Genomic DNA, 17,736 nt, shown 5'->3' with positions numbered 1-17,736 from the left:
GGAAGAAAGGAGAAGTAAACAGAGGCTGAGGGGTGAAAAGTAGCGTCGCAAGACAACGGCAGGAGGATTGAGTGCTCGGGGACGACAGCAGGTAAAGGTAGATATGCACAAAACAGACAGGGAAGCGAGGAAGGAGTGATGGAAGGAAAGGGAAAGCAGAGAGAGGTTTAGACGCTGCTGGGAAGGTTCCCATTAACATGGAAATCACTTCCTCTTCCCCGGCTCTCCATGGCTCACTGATGGCTCGGCAAAAAGAGAATGGCTTTAGCTCCTATTATTCTGCGTGAGGGGGCACACTGCCAGGTCAGATGAAAAAGTAACGCAAAAAAAAATAAAAAATTGTCAAGACAGTCTCTTTGCGGCCTGTCTCACTGCCTTCCCTGTGTGTTCTCCACGAGAAAAAGGACCCAGGCATTGCCGCAGAAAGTGTGATGGATTCACCTAATTTCCACAGTAGACCGAGCTTATACGCTGGGAAGAGAAAAAGAAACGGGGATAGATATGGCCCTATTTGGGCAGGTTTAATGAAGTTTTAAATTTCCCTGTTTTCCCTCCGTGATGGCAGGTAAAGTTGCGAGAATGGAAAATTCTCCGAGCGTGGAGAATTTAAGACCCTCTTGGGTTTCCGTAAAGCTGGATTGCCTGCATGTAGGTCTATTGGAAACCTTGTGTTGTATGGGGCGATTACCGCGCGATGAATCTCTCCTCACAGGCTCCTTTGGCTGCACAGGATTGTGGAAGAAAAGCCCATCAGGGGGAAGAGCTGCCCGCGGATTTCTCACGGGAGCCGCCAATTTGATGTGGCTCGAATGTCGGCGTGAAGCCTCATTTGGTTGCTTATGTATATGTGAAGAAGTACAAGAAGAGCGAGAGGGAGGAAGAGAACAAAAAAAAAGAAGAGCAGGAGGCTGACTGACCCTGCTACTTCGACACTCGTGGACACATGACATACACAATACAGTTAGTGGGCTGCAGCAGCATCCATACCCACGCAGGGTAAACGCCTAGAGGAATCTATCCAAGCAGAGCTCTGTGCTGTGCTACCGTTGACTCCAGGGCAAAGGCGCTGCAATGGCAAGCCTAATTGTGCGGTGTGATATGAGGGAGCAATTTCAGGGGAAGGCTTTTTATGCCTCAGCGCTATCTCCCGCCCTTGAGATTGGCTGCATACAGAGATTTTGCATATATGTACTGTATGTTTTAGTGTGCTAGTGGAATCTCAAAGGATGTCTTTAAGCATACAGAGCCAGCCACGTTTTGTAGTAATAAATCACATAGAGTCCACCCAGCCTTAGATTCATTGCCTTTCATGCTAAGTATACATGATATAAACACATCTGCCTGCGTCACGGCCTCGAAACACAGAAAAAACCTGCTTCATTCCATTTTCCCAGCATCCCTTCAGCTCTGTGTGAGATGAAGTGATTTTCAGCTAGCCCGATTATCACTGTCGCCACAAAGCCATTAGCTTTTACTCCTCTCCTTTCTTTCCCCGTTTCCCCCCTTCATCTCTATCCCTCCATCCTGTCGTCTCCCTCCTCCCTCCTTCACGCATTGCTGAACTTGCCCCCAGGACTCGCTTTCATGCATTCTAAAAGAGTGTGCCGGCTTCACGTCTTTATCGTGCCAGTCCAAACAATGGGAGACGTCAGCGCGTGGGTGGCGATCATTGGACGGGGCGACAGGACGTGGGCGGACGAGCTGGACCGGATTGGCCTACGCGCGTGTCCCCTTAACTCCGATGAGCCCATTTACTAGTCCGCAAATGCACATTAGTCATGCCATTTAACTAAATTCATTATCGATGCCCTATTGAAGAGGACACAAGTTATTTTCGATATGCATTAGATGTTATTGAATGTGATGAGACTGCTAAATAGGACCTAACAGAAGATGATGTACGGTAGGCTGATGCCAGCGGTGGTGGCTGCTCCGTCTATATAGGCAGTATTTTTCCACTTCCATCCTCTGTGTTGTCTAAGTGTGCCATTGCTATATAGAAAGAACTATGAAAACACAGAAGAAGGCAACTTTCAGTGCGCTCCTCATGTTCTATTAACATTATTTTAATCATTAATATTGCATAACCCGTTATTTATAATTGAAGAGCAGTATTTGAAGAAACTTCGATGGCCGATATTAACCCCAGGAATGGGAGCTGGCGCTTGGCAGCGAACACAAAATGTTCATTAACAATAGCTGCAGTAGTTTATGGCGGGATATGTGAAAGTGGACGGCTTGACAAATGGGATTTCAGCAGCACAGACACTTTCTGCCACACTGACTAAAAATGATTGTGCACTGAGGGTGTTTTAAAACAGGAACAGATGGGAGAGAGTGTGATAAGGGACACGAGGGTACCGGGTGTGTGAAGAGCACACACTGAGAGAGTGGGAGTCAGGAGTGTGTGTGTGTATGTGTGTGCGTGTGTGTGTGTGTTGGAGGAAGGATATATGTGTGTCTGTGGGCCTGACAAGAGATGACAAAGCCTGTCAGCTCTCTGTCTCCTCAACTCTGACTGATCATGCAAGTGTGCACGAATGTGTGCGTGTGACCCAAATGTCACAAGAAATGATACTTCGGTACAAAGTGGATGCCAAAATTCGAAAAACGTGACAGTACCCGTTTTTCTTTTACGGTACCACAGGTACCGTAAGTACCCTCTGGGCTCGAGACTAACGTCGTCCCGTCATCCAGGGGGCGATAGAAAATGTGTTTGGGACGCAGTAAACTCACTATCGACGCGTCAAGGGTATGCACCTATTTGTCCCGATAGTGCTACATTGCGAACAACAAATCTGTGTTGAAATCCGCAGGAGGATAGTTAGTTAGCTGTCAGCAACCGGTAGGCAGCACAGTACGGCATGGAGCTAACAGCTAACGTTAAAGTTAACAGCTAACGTTAACATTAACAGCTAACGTTAACGTTAGACTCTTGCCTCGGAGCCTCTTTCTCACCCACTCCCAAGGTTAAGTCAAGTTAACAGCTAACGTTGCAGCTAACGTTACAGCTAACGGTAACATTAACATTATGATGCGTTCAGGCTCTATTCAGTAAAAATTCGTATTGGGCAAATTTGTTATCATGATGTGTTCAAATGTAATCTTGTAAAATTAAGTTTTTGGCGAGAAACTGAAATAAATCCTGTTGTTTGAAGGAGATTCTTTCACAGCAATATAAAATAGATAATAGAGAGGGGTTTATGACTTGTTTAATTTCCTAACAAAAACCAGTATGCAAAATGTAATAAAGGTATCCAGAATCGTGGATTTTCACTGGTATTGGTATCGACTATTACATTTCTGACAACATGACATCCCTACGTGTGACCCAAATGCGTGCGCACGTATTAAAAAAACATAAACGTGGATTCCAACGGGTGAAGAAGAAGCTCGTGCAACAGATAGGTTAAGTCATCATGCCAATCTGTGAGTACTCTTTTAGCTCACCCACCCATCCCTCTTTGTTGTTTGTACTCCTCTTCGCCTTTTTTTTTTAGGCATCTCATTCTCACTAAAGGACATAATACCCTGATTATCCCTCCTGACTTCCTCCATTTCATTCACTCCCCCGCACCCTTTCTTGTACGTTTGTCTCCTCGTCTCCTCCGCTGCCTCTATGTTCTCGGAGCCTCTTTCTCACCCACTCCCTCTTTGCGTCTTCCCTTTGTCTCACTCTTCTGACAACTTTATCGCACCTTTTTTGGCGACTCCGTCTTCTTTTTTTCTTTCAGGAAAAAAAAAAAAAAATACACACACATATAGAAAGACTTGCACACACCTCCTCTTTCTCTCATTCCATCTCCTCCCATTCACACTCTCTCTGTTACAGCCTCGCTCTCCGGGGAAATGAATTAGTAATATTTATGATGAGGCCCTACTCCGAACTACTCCCTCTATCTCTCCCCCTCTCTGTTTCATCTCCCCGGCGTATAAAAATGACACTGATCTTATCGGCGCTACCTATGTAGTCATCTGTCAGCCCATCTATCTTTCCATCCATCAAACCGCTGGGAGAGTGATGGCTCCCTCAACGTTTTTATGTGGCACCGTTGGCAAGCCAAGGTTGTTTGGAAACCACATAAAAACGGGAACCAGCACCTGCGCCTCCGTCTGCGGACTTGTCACCGAGCAGAGTTGTAGCTATTCAAACAGCTCTTGCAGGCAGAGCAGAAAGAAGTGTTCAGGGAGCACGAGTTACGAGTCTCCGGATGCGTCTGGGAGTTTCTGTGTGTGTAGTTAAAACTATAACAAAGTGCTGCTCCAACTGTCACAAGGTAATGAATGAATGTTTTGCCCTTTGACAGCCTACAGATTCATTTGAGCTCCATAAAGGAGGTGCAGTTGGTGTACAGATCCCGGGGATTGTGGCCAGATCACTCATCAAATGTTGACATTTCACCGAGAAGAAGCATACGAAGAGTGACATTTCACTTTCCGATATTTCAGATAGAAGAATGTGGTTGTGAATCATCGCTAGAAAGTTGTAACTTTCGAGGATTTAGATTAAAGCCAAGGTCGTTCTCGTACATATTCAATATATGAAGGCAGTATTTTGAAGTAGTAAGGCAGTGTGTGTTTTTTTAATTATTCTCTTTATACTTCTTCTATAATTCTTCTACCCTACAGCACTGAAGAGCATGTTTTTATCTGTTAGAATTATGCATGAAATGTTATTATATGGTATGAAATAAATACAGCATGTGGATCAATAAGGAGTACATCATAATCTCTTATCCGAATCTCACACTTCTAAACTGCTTGATCTGCTGAATAGGCGTGATGGGAATAAACTGCAGCAGCGTAGACAAAGTACTTCAGGTTTGTTAACAATCCTTAGGACTCTGCTGAGTGTATTTCAACAGCAAAAAAGAAAACAACTTCAAGGACTGTTCCAATATTGTATTTGAGGATGAGTAAGACTCAAAGGTTTTGTGAAGAGGTAACAAATCACGCCTGGTTTTATTCATGTTACTTCAGTCTTGGCCTTGGAAACACAGTCGTAGTTTGAGAAAACGAAACCATCTTATGATTCGTTTTCTGAAACCTTCGATATCACGTGGTCTTCGATTTTGTTCAGTTGTCATGGAGATGTATCTGTTGTGAGCTAGGTAGTTTTTACCCATAAGACTTGTAGGACTTCTCCACTGAGCACTCCACTGCTGAACAATGGGCAATGTGGTTGAAAAGCTCCTTGAAAAGGAAAGTAAATGGATGTTGGATCGGGACTGTTCTCTCAAACACGATTAAAGGCCTTTACATACCGGGGGCGTTTCTTTCATGTGATTAATTTGCACATCAATATATTTTTTTCAAACTGTTCTTTTCGTCATGAATACTTTCACACAGAACGTGAATATTATACGGCAAAAAAGCGCAGTACTTTTTTTTCAGAACGAGGTTGATTTTCTGAGCTTTCACACCACGAATAAAGGCATCAACCAATCACGTTGTGCAGAACGGGTTGAGTTGCGTCCATATAATGAAACAAACAACACGGAGGCTCTGTAGTAGGAACCCTGACGGCAAACGTTATTAATCCTTTTCACCTTGACAAAGGTAACGTAGACCAGATCCTTCTGTTCTTAACTTGCACAATAAAAGCCCTAGACATATAATATTCGCAGGCGAGTATTTCGCATTATCGTGATGTTTTGTATTCAGCTTTACATACTGGGGACGGTGTGTAAAGGCCTTAGATGAGAAAAAAATAAGAACTTTATCGGGATAAACTTCAAGGTTTGTTGCATTTGTTATCTTTCTGCTGCTATTCGATGTACAATTTACTTGAAATGTTTGTGCATAAACTAACGAACCAACTAACTATACTCACCTAACTCGTAGGGGTGTAAGAAAATATTGAAAAGGGTTAGGGTAAGGGTTAGTATCGCGATATTACATTTTGTAATTTTTTTACCGTGTCGATTCTCAAAAGCACTGTACTGATTTTTAATTAATAGTTTACATGCAAAGATTAACTCAGTCAATACTTTATTTCATTTTCAAAGAGATGCGCCCTCTCAGTGTATGAGTCCTCTCAAAGTAGTGCTTGGATGCTGGATGTTACAGGGACTGTGATAAATGCATATCCCACTGTTCTGATTGCATAAAAACGTACACTTTTTTACTCAGATTGTATGCATATGGTGTTCTCTATACGAGTTTTCCTAAAATTAGATTTAAAAAATCACAATATATCCCCTTACTTACAGTATTGCAATACATCGCAATATATTGAATCGTTACCCCTGTAATGTGTCGCATCGCCAGATTCTTACCAATACACAGCCTTACAACAATATGTGTTAAGTAAGTAAACTGACTGTCCTAAACTGGAAGAATAATGATAAAGTCAACATTGGTGCTTGTGTTTATAATATGGCACACTGTTTTTGGATATGTTGCAATATTGGAAATGTTCTCATGCATCAGGAAGAACTGGGTCATGTATATTTTTATGTTTTTTTAGATATAAAAAGTATGTTTTTCCCCCTTTGTTTTTGTTTTGTTTGAGCTGCCTCGCATATCGTTTCCTCAGTTGTCAATGCAGAAATTGCTGAAACTACGAGACAATGTTTGTGTCTAATTTTGGCACTGTACTGTATATAAGAGGTGAGGAAACTAAGGTAGAAAGAATACATTATATGGTAATGTTGGATGCCATGTTTGCTGCTTTTGTTGATACAATATTTAATGGAAGATCTAATCTGTGATACGATGGAAAATCCATTTTAAAAAAAGACTTTCAAATAAGACAGTGTGTGTATTTTCATCATATGAATACTGCTTGTTTTTTAATAATGTCAATATTCTCCATGCATTTTTGTATTCCAGACAAGTTATCCTCCTAAATAACCTACTTTCCAGAGTGGTTAGAATAAAGAACGTGTTCTTTGTATTACATTAAGTGGTCAACTTATTTTTAGGTACACTTCCAGCCGATGCCCCAGCCTCTATTTCAATTTATCCCGAAGAGAATTCAGCTGTGGAGTACATACACACAGCCATAAATTATTCAGCTACACTAAACATGAAAAAAAAAAACATGTCTAAATAAATGACTACATGAAAACAAGGGTATGAAATTTCCCATCAGCCCAACAACGACACTATGGCAGCATGACTACAAAGCTCTATGATGCTGTGGAAGTCCCATCATCTTAATTTCCCAATGGATTACCAGAGGAGTAAGAAATCATCTACTGTGTCTATCCTGGAGCTTCGTAACAGGAAGTTGATCATTTCAGATGCAATTTGATACCCAACACCCTTGTTTACTCGCAGACAATTAGCCAACCATGTATTCCACCCAGCACTGCCATAATTAAGAGCTTAATCAGGCAAGGACGTGATGTGGAATGAGACGCTAACAGCAACTCCCCCTTTAGCACAATTTTTTACATCCGTCTGCCTTGTTAGCTACCAGTTTTAAGGGAGCGGTGGGACACTGTTCACAATCTGACATGTGTCTTGTGGAAAACAGGTATACTGAGAAGTATGCAGTCCAGTGAGTATTAATGCAAATACAGCAGGAAAATATAGCCCGATGATATTTCTAGGATAGAAACTTCAAAATAATCTTTTCAGCAAGATACAAGAAATGACTACTTTGTCGACGGTGTGTCTAAATATTTTTCACCTTGAAACGTTCAAAAAGCGCCGCCACCCTTAAAAGAAGTTCATTTGATATGGATGAAACTAAAATTAAAGCTTCAAGCTGCCGAGCTAACACATCAAAAAAAAGTGTTGCTGTCCAAATACATTTGGAGCACGGTGTATGCCATTTGATAATGAGACCCAAAGGAAAGTGTGGTTAGAGCGTTGTGTTTGCCAAATGAAGCGTCTGAAAATATCCCACATTTTCCACTTATCATTTAACCAAACAACAGCTCCAATCTGTACGGTAGCCTACTTTCCCTCTGCTATACTGCTTCCTCCGGGCATATGAAGTCCCCTGACAGCGTTAAAAACCGTACACATAACAAACCCGCTTTGTTCCTGAAATCATGTTTTTTGATTGGGAGAAATTCTGTGAGAAGACAAGCCCACATAGCAGAACGTGTTTTTTTCCCCTCTTGTTAAGGCTATAATGTGCAGCCGATACCTGGTTCGTACACTCCACTGTAATCCTCTCTCTCTGGTAAATGCCACAAGGAATAAGCAGTGTTGACCTTGGGAGACGCGGGGGCCGGATTTGAGGGTGTCTTTTTGAAAGCTTGGGTGTGTAATTGAGTCGAGCGGCGGGGTGGCTCGCTTTGATGGTGTTCGCGCGAGCACAAGGGAGCATGTGAGGGAACGCTGGAAAAAAAAAAAAAGGCAAGCAGAGAGATCAGGGATGCACCCACACACATACAATAACACACAAACTGCGGGCGTAGGCTAACATCAAGCAGTCATCGGCAGAACAAGTAGAGGCAACAGACGGAAGGTTGTGAGGTTTCGCAGCAGACGTTGGTGCCACGAGGCTCTTCATCACCCAGACAGATTAGAATGAGGCCAGTTTTCCTCCAAGAAGCCCTCCAGTCCTCAAAGCAGCCCGGTCCAAAACACCAGCTTTGATGAGGGTTCATCTCGACCAACAAATCTCCCTCCCCAGGACATCATTAGTTCAATTTTGGCATTAAAGCCAGTGGTCTATTGGACTAAACCCTCATCACACGTCAATCCAGCTCCTGACAGCTCTTTTCTTGCATCCACCTGCATTCTGCTATGTTATGTTCACCTCCTACTGCAACTGTCAGATGAGAAGAGTTTATTTCATATTACTTTTAGGGCATGTCAATCGATTAAAACATTTAATCACATTGTCCACAGTTTAATCGCAAATTAATCGCAATTTTTTATCTGTTCAAAATGTACCTTAAAGGGAGATTTGTCAAGTATTTAATACTCTTATCAACATGGGAGTTGGCAAATATGCTGCTTTATGCAAATGCATATATATATATATATTTTATATTAATTTATCAATTGACAACATAAAACAATGACAAATCTTGCCCAGAAACCCTCACAGATACTGCATTTAGCATAAAAATATATGCTCCAAACTGCATGTGATTATCATAAAGTGGGCATGTCTGTAAAGGGGAGACTCGTGGGTACCCATAGTACCCATTTTCATTCACATATCTTGAGGTCAGAGGTCAAGGGACCCCTTTGAAAACGGCCATGCCAGTTTTTCATCCCCAAAATCCAATGGTCCCAATGAATTCCTTATGTTTTCTAGTTTCATATGATGCCAGTATCTTCACTCTAGCTTTAAAACTCATCCTGCTAAAACCTAAAACCACTAATTGTTAAAGAAATTAGTGGCGTTAAAACGAATGTGTCAACGCATTATTATCGCTAGAACTTTGACAGCCCAAATTACTTTAAACATGCTTGTGTGTGTTTCATTTTACAGTTTTTCTTTATTACACTTAGACGTATGTGTGAAAAGATTCATTCTGTACTACTGCACTTGTTATATCAAAAGTGCATTTTAAAGAGTGTGATTATCAAACTGCAAACTGAGCTATCATTTACATAATTAACAGTGTCTTAACAAGCAGTAGGAGGTGAAAGTTTCAGTCGCCAAGCGTTCATTTGGCCAGCTAGAATGACTGTGAACTGTTGCTGACAAATTTACCCAGCTGATTAACATTAATTCTGAGTTGGCCAAACAACTAGAGGAATATCTTTGGTTCATACAATATGCAGAGGGAGAGATGTGAAGCTAAGATACTGCGAGAGCTGGAAGGGACAGGTGCACGCCGGTGATCTAAAATCAACTGGAAGTTAGTTATTGTAGTTTGGCTGCTGACTTGGCCCGCTAATCCACACAGTCAGCAGTTGGAGCAACAGCAGCGGCTGTGACACACAGATCATGGAGGCTATTAAGGTACTTTAAAACCATTAGCGCCCGCTTGCCATAATTTGCATCATAATTCACACATCTTGGAGTCGTAACTCAGTCAAATCTGAACACACAAAGATGCACAGTTTGTAGTGTGACTTACACTTTACGAGGATATCATTATCTCCAATGTCCATTGCCAACAAATAACAATAAATTCACTTACAAATAATAGACGCCCCTTATAACTCCAGAACCTGCCTGAGAGTCATCACGTTTTGAAGTTGTCTTCAGTATCAAAATAATTCAGTGAAAGCTGTCTATACAGTCTATGGTACATTACAAACAGGAACTAATAATACATAATACTTTTGATGGTGCTAATTTGAGAGCGGTCTCACAGTGTCAAACTTTGAAAATCCCTGATCTAAGTGATTGTCTCATGTTAGTTTTGGACAGGTAGCTAGCAGCTAAGCTCAGTAGTTCTTGGGTGTAAATGACAGACAGTTGGCAGACAGAGTTGTGTGAAACTCATGTTAAACTTTAAAGCAACTGATATCACTATTCCAAGCTGACCATCTTCAAAGAATCTGGGACTCCTCTGGGATGCAGAAATGTGAATGAACTGGAAATGTGTCAGACGTTTGGTCAGACTGTGAAGCTAACGTCAACAGTATCATTAGGGGTTGTAAGTCAGACATGACTTAGTTTAGTTAGTCATAAAACAATGTAGGCTACTTTACAAGACAAGATAACACACTATGTTAATAATGAACTACAATTATAGCCAAAACGTGCTTTGTGAGGTTACATTGACCTTTGATCACCACATTTGAAGACATTCCCTCCAGGCGTTCCTGAGATATCGTGTTCACAAGAATGGGACGGATGTGAAGTCACATTGACCTTGACCTTTCACCACTAAATTCTTATTGTTCATACTTGAGTCCAAGTGTATGTTTGTACCAAATTTGAAGAAATTCCCTCCAGGCATTCTTGAGATATGTTCACGAGAATGGACCGGACGTACGGACAACCCGAAAACATCATACCTCTGGCTGCAGATATCACTGGCGCAAAGGCGTTATAAAACGCCACTCTTAAATATCAGGATTATATTTGAATATTATCAAGTAATTTCAAGTATACTACGAATATGTGGGCTAAATTGGTAGATTTTTCAATAGAAAACAAGCCAAGTCTTATTACAAGTTTACTTTTCTGACTGGATGGTATGAACCTTGGGAGGTTGTCAACAACAAGCAACTGCTTTATCTTATCTGGTTCTATTAATGTGAAACAAACTTGGCTTGTTTAAAACTAAGTGAACCACAACTAAAAAGTCCTTGAGTTTCATTCATTGAAAATAATTAACAATTTTAATTTGCAGTTGTATTGTTGCTCAGAAAAATCACAACTCGATATTTTCCTCAAACCGTCCAGCCCTTGAAATAAATTATTACTTTCCCCTGAAAGAAGTGATAGCTCTCTTATTATCTCAATTTCAGTAATACTTTAATGGAAAAGTGAGTTATCTTTTCCATCAGCTGCTCAAAAAATCCAAATGAAATGTAATTGTACAAAAGCAATATAGCGTCAACGCTTTTCACTTTAATTGGAATAAGGTCAGCAATTATCTTGCTTAGATGAGAAACAAGGGAAAGGATGACATTAAGTAAAGGGTGACAAGAACACTAGTGGCCATCAAGGCCGTTTGGTTCTTCTATTCATTCACATTCATTAGGAGGACTGACTGGCTGGCTTGTCCTTTAGAAGGTAATAAAGGACGCACCGGTCAATTGCTGAGGCATAACAAAAACGGAATTGATTAATACAAGACACATCAGTGTACTCCATCCGACAACAGAGGCGAACAAATACAGAGACGCCGGAGCAGAGGTGCAAAGGGACCAACTAAGCAGCCTCCTTCTGGATAGCTAAATGAATGATTTACAATATAACGTCCAACTCGTCGACAATACTGTCCAATAATTCACCTCGATTACAAAATATTCACGCCGACCAGCGGCCATTATTACATTACTAATTTGGATCAAATTTAGTTTACACTAATGCAACAGCAGACTAGACCACAGGATAATTCAATTTAATTTAACAACAATATAAGTCACACAGCTACACGGGACGTAGACCTTTTCCATCTATCCTTTGCACTAAATAACAAACGGTGAAATTAAGCTATCAAAGAGTTATTTATGAAGCCAATTAGGGCGGCCTGAATAGAGGTGATGTTGGAATATTTCCTATAATGCGAAAGTACAACTGGAGTTGGCAATAGCAGCTGATCTATCATTGCAGAGGCAGATGAAATCCATGACTGAATGTTTGATGAGGCACTTTGCAGCCCTGCAGGAGTCTCCTCTGCCTGACTGCTGCTGTGAAAATCCTGACAGGACCCGCAGGTCAAAAAGGTCTGAGAAGTCTTCGGCTTTTCCGGTGCAAAACAAACACTGTGTTTATGCTGTTATGCAGCCCCGGTGTTTGTTTTCTCACAGCGTTTTCCATATAATGAGTACTAGAAAGTTAATACAAGCACAACAAAGTCATTAAAAGTAATTTTCTGTTACTATACGGTGACTGACGGCTCACCTGATGCTGCGTGCATTCTTCTAATGAGGTGCAGCCACAGCGATTTGGAGCTCTGAGCTGGGTAAAGCAAACCGTAATGAAGTATTTGCAAGCAGCATGGTGAGTGCATGTGTGTGCGCATGTATGTGCTCAAGGGGGATGAGGTGGGAGGTAGTACATACAATTACTGAACATATGTGTGCGTACAGAGAGCGCAGCCTGTACACATGCGGTCATTTAGTGCTATTAGGTTGTGCTGCCTGTCTATTCCTGGTAGGCGTTCATTCCCTGTGCGTGAGCTGCTGGGTTACTCACTCTGGGTGAAGCGTGGAGGGTTGTCGTTGACGTCCGAGAGCTTGACGGTGACGGTGGTGGTCCCGGATAATCCGCCCAGGTGGCCCCCCATGTCCTTGGCTTGGAGCAAAACCAGGAACTGGTCCTGGGTCTCCCTGTCCATGTCGGGCACAGCGGTACGCAGAATACCTAGCCAACAAACAAACACACATTATCATCAGGGTGGTCACGATGAAGCATTTAAATGGAGGGAAAATAAGGTTTTTACTGTGGCGAAACGGCACCAAATGACCATAATATATCTGTGTGGGACTAAAAGGGTTTTTTGATCAATATTTATGACTCGATGATTACCAGGCGCTGAACCTCCTGGCTTACAAAACACACTTTCTGGCCTGGGCTCTGTTTTGGAACAAAAGCTGCACATTGGGATCTCATCCAGCTCTACTCTCAGCGTTTACAAGAGTGGGATCACAACATCCTTTGTATTATGATAGCTCATCTACTCACCAAGCATGTGTAGGTATCACTTTTTAATGAGGCATACTTCATAAAAGGTTTACAAGCTGTAACTAATTACCTTATTAATGGTTAGTAAATAATGTATCAATGCTTTGTGGCTCTGTAACATGTCATTTGCGATAATTACTTTTGGTCCAGCATGCCTTGCTTTGTCTCTTAGTCCAGCTCTTTGAACCCTCTGAGACACGCATAGACCCGTTAGGGGAAGATAGCAGGTCAACAGTGGATGTCACTTATAATTGGTGTACATACTCTGAATGCCCTAGGTCTCTGGTTTGTGGTTGTGCAGTTTCATGAGGCTGTGATTATCCTAGAGGTCACCACAGGACCTCTAGGATAATCACCAGAGGACTACAATGGGGCTCATCGGATTCACAAGAGTCTTTACAGTAAGGCCCAATTTATGTAATTCCAAGACTGTTTAGGGACCCCAGTATGCAGAAATATTCAAATATACTATTTTAGAATAGACAAAAATAACACATTTATACTGCATGCAAAAAACACATGCATTGTTTTTGCCCAAAACTGCATGTGATTATCATAAAGTGGGCATATCTGTAAAGGGGAGACTTGTGCGTACCCATAAAACCCATTTTCATTCACATATCTTGAGGTCAGAGGTTAAGGGACCCCTGTGAACATGGCCTTGCCAGGTTTTCCTCGCCAAAATTTTGCCTAACTCTGGAGCGTTATTTAGCCTCCTTCCCGACAAGCTAGGTTGGTACCAATGGATTCCTTAGATATTTCCTTAGATATAGGATACCAGTACCTTCACTCGAACTGAAACTGAGCCTGCTACAGCCTCTGAAAGACAGCAAAGTCGGGCGGGGATCGACGGGTCTCAGAGGGTTAACTTATCAGCAATGTAATGTACAGTTTATTTGTTAACTGGATGCTAGATTTGATGGATTATTGTAAGTTAAAAAGCCTTTATTAATTACTTACATGTGTTACTGTACACCTGATGGCTGATTGTATTGTGACAAACCTCTGACATTTATCAGCCACAGCTGGATTAACTGTGCTCCAGCTGTAAAACAGCAAATCCAGCTGACTTTAACTGGACACCCTATAAAACGGTGGACGGAGAATCCTAATAGACACACTGACCTTTTATTAATGACTTATTAACTTTTATTACAAGCCGATCTGATTGCTTATTATGAACTGAGAAAGTCATGACCCCTTATGAAATGCTTCATCAATGCTGCAGTTACACATGTTCGTAAGTCATTAATAAAAGGTCAGGGGTTTCTTGCTTTCCAATAAGCCGTTTAGCCTGCAGTTATAAATGAAGGAGTTAATACATTGTTATTTCATGGAGGTTGGTCCAGATGCTCTGCGGCTCCTCTCTAAAGGGTAACTGGTAAAACGATTCATTGGAGGGCTCTGCCCGGTGATTAAAGAGATACAAAGGCAGAGTAAGCTACGCTGCAGCCAAATGGATTTTCTTACAACCCAAAAGTTTAAACTCTGAAATATCAATATTGTCTCAGCCTCAGAAATCCAGCATCAGTTGGGGCTATAATTACTGATTAATGAAGGAATAATAAATCATTTAGCAGCCATTAGTCAGAACTAGTAAACCTCTATAACGTATGCCTGATTAGAAAGTGGTGCCCGCTTCTATTACTGTAGTTTACTCATACTTCATTAATTCATGTAAACACAAACAGGCTGTGCCATAAACCTGTCAGTGTTGTTAGCAGTTCCTCGATTATTATCAACAATAAAGTCATCAAGTTGTTGTTGTGGGAAAAAAAAAACATAGCTTCAGTTACAGTAATTAAAATGCTTTCACTCTAATTGACAGATCAAGTTCTTCATACAACTCTTGGGCTTTTGAAGCCCTTTCAAAACCTATTGGACGATGTCAAGCCGCCTTGTCATCATGCTGAAGACATGACTGCTTCTCCTGACAATATGACAGCTATTTGGAGACATCCAGTTTCCATTTGACAGCGACAATATATTACTTAATGTCCCGTTAAAAGGCGCACAGAAACACACACACACACGCACATATATAAACACAGATATGTGAAGAAGCTCATATGGGAAAAGATAAATCATCCACCAACCCGACAGCCAGACATGCTGACGGAGCGTAAAATCTCGTTCTGTATCTCACACTCTTTAACGGCACACCGAGACACATCGCTTACCAGCATTCGACATCGATCACCCCCCTCTGTGTAAATGACCTCATTCTGCTACATATGATTGGATGTTGCACATCAAGTGCTGGCTGCTCTCGCCCAAAAACATCAGCCAAAAAAAAAAACACCAGTGTCTGGATGACTTGGCAGCTCAAGGTGAATCACATTCAACGCGGTGCTGTTTTGAATGCTAACAAACAAGCAGGAATGTGTCGAGGTTTTTTTCATAATCGGAATTCATAAGCAAACAAACTGAATATATGAGCAAATGTGGTTCGCCTTCGGAGAGCACGTTTTGAATAAGACCTTCGGTGATGGCGAGCCGACGAGGAACGGGGGTGATTGAAAAAGGGAGATAGAGAGCGGAGAGAAGAGAGCGGACGCGTCCAGAATACTAAAGCTCGTCTAATAGCACAGTGTCACGGCTAATACACACGAGGTGGAATTAGGTTTATATTCCCCAATTAGCATTTCAAAAAGCGCTGCAGCCCTACTTCACTTGTTGCACAGGTCCTCACATGTCAAAGCAATCAATTACTAAACATTGACATTCAATGAGCAAAACACAAGTATCGGTCGCCTGTGACCCGACGCGTGGGCAAAATAATCGCTCACATGCATGCACACGCTCCCACGCGCAGACAAAAACTACTTCAGCCGCCTCAGCGTGAGCTAAATGCTAATGTTTATGTGTGCGCTGTCAATCAAACCGGCATCTGAAGCATCAGACAGTTAGAGCTCCACTTCTGAGTCAACCGAGCAATGATTTCCCTCCAAGGTACGATGCTAAAAAAAGTAATCATAATAAAATAAGATAAATAAATAAAGCAACCTCCGCGGAACAAAAAACTTTTTGCCCTTGGGTGACATGCGAGACATGAAGGCATATCGAGAGACACACACACAGCAGACAGGTCCTTTGAGCCCCCTGTAATCTGTCCCTGTGTAATAGTTCACAAACCTTTGCTGACACCTCTCTTTGAACACACGTCTTTTTGTTTTTGCTTCATCCAGAAATAATAACATTAGGCTGCTGCTGTGTTTTGTTGCGCGCACACAGGTCCCTGGCAGCATGAATACATTTCTGCCAACTCATACTGGAGTGGGGGAGATGCGTCGGCGTGCGTGTGTGTGTGTGTGTGTGTGTGTGTTTGAGAGGCGGGTGTGTGAGGCCGAGGGAAAAGGGAAGTGGGAAAGATGGATGACTAAGTGTGACAAGAGAGCGAGGGATGCACAACAGGGAAAAGTGTTGGTTTGAATGTGTGTGAGTAACCGAGTGAAAGAGAGCAGAAAAAAAAAAAGAGAGAGAGATGTGTTTCTCCATTTGTGCATGCAGCTCCACGCATTATCGGATGCTTAGCTCCACCTGCACGCTCGTGAAACGCCTGCGCGTGCGCGTTTGTGTGTCATCGTGTTCGTCCGTTCTGCCTGTGTGTTCACGACTCGGGGCCTAAATCCACTTGTTTGCTCATACAGTTATGTGTGTTTGCGTTTCAACATCTTGAGTATATTTGCTTTTCTGCAGTGTGTGTGTGTGTGTGTGTGTGTGTGTGTTTGCTTTCTGACATCTGTGCATCTTTTTACATTTCTCCGCCCATGTGTGTTGTGATGGGAACACACACTCACACACATACATAGCTCACAGATATATAAACACACTCACCTGTCTGGGGATCGACGGAGAAGTACTGTTGGCCCTGCACCAGTGTGTACACTAGCTTGGCGCTGTTCCCATAAGTCGGGTCATCAGCATCTGTCGCTGTCACCTGGATTATAGACGTGCCTGCAGGGAGGAGAGAAAAGGAAGGAAGGAGGGAGGGAGGGGATGAAAAGAGAAAGAAAGGAGAACAAGGAAGCAAAGAGGAAAAGGAGGGGAGAGAGAAAAGGGAGGAAAGGAGAGTCAAGCTAAGTGGGTAGAATACAGCAGCACTTTGAGAGCATGAGAAAGCCTTATATCAAGACAACCTCCACTCTCCTCTCTCACTCCTTCTTTTTCAATCTCCTTCCAACAGCAGTGTGACAAATACTTTATTCGCCCCCCCCCCACCGTACGCACCCTCTCCCTCCTCTCCTCTGCCCCCCCACACCCCCTCGATCCCCTCTGTCTCACTTCATTTCTCTTCATCTCCGTCTCCAATTCCCTTTAGCTCCCTCTCTCAATCGGACCGTCTGTCTCTTCAACGGCCTCCTTCTCTCCCTCGCTCCCTTAAATCTTCTTTCCACGGCTCATGGAGTGTCAGTTAGGAAGGAACGCTTTCGAAATTGTTGGCAAAATAGAAAAAAAAATGGAAATATATACTAAATACAGTAAACACATTTCATATGTGGCGT

At 42.2% G+C, this 17,736-nt stretch overlaps 1 protein-coding gene across 2 annotated transcripts in view; it reads right to left on the bottom strand.

Annotated features, from left to right (window-relative positions):
• Positions 1 to 17,736, bottom strand: part of LOC119497896 — a 152,409-nt gene that overhangs the window by 46,754 nt on the left and 87,919 nt on the right. For both annotated transcript variants that reach the window (XM_037786325.1, XM_037786324.1), the window contains 2 exons: positions 17,069 to 17,188; positions 12,743 to 12,910 (listed from right to left, as the gene is read on the bottom strand). In XM_037786325.1, the coding sequence (XP_037642253.1) occupies positions 12,743 to 12,910; positions 17,069 to 17,188 (288 nt within the window). The remainder of the gene's footprint in view (positions 1 to 12,742; positions 12,911 to 17,068; positions 17,189 to 17,736) is intronic.

This window comes from Sebastes umbrosus, chromosome 12 (assembly GCF_015220745.1).
Source record: "Sebastes umbrosus isolate fSebUmb1 chromosome 12, fSebUmb1.pri, whole genome shotgun sequence".
In the NCBI taxonomy this organism is placed as follows: domain Eukaryota; kingdom Metazoa; phylum Chordata; class Actinopteri; order Perciformes; family Sebastidae; genus Sebastes; species Sebastes umbrosus.
Note: the sequence above shows the minus strand (reverse complement) of the source record. Positions and strands in the feature narration are given on the sequence as shown.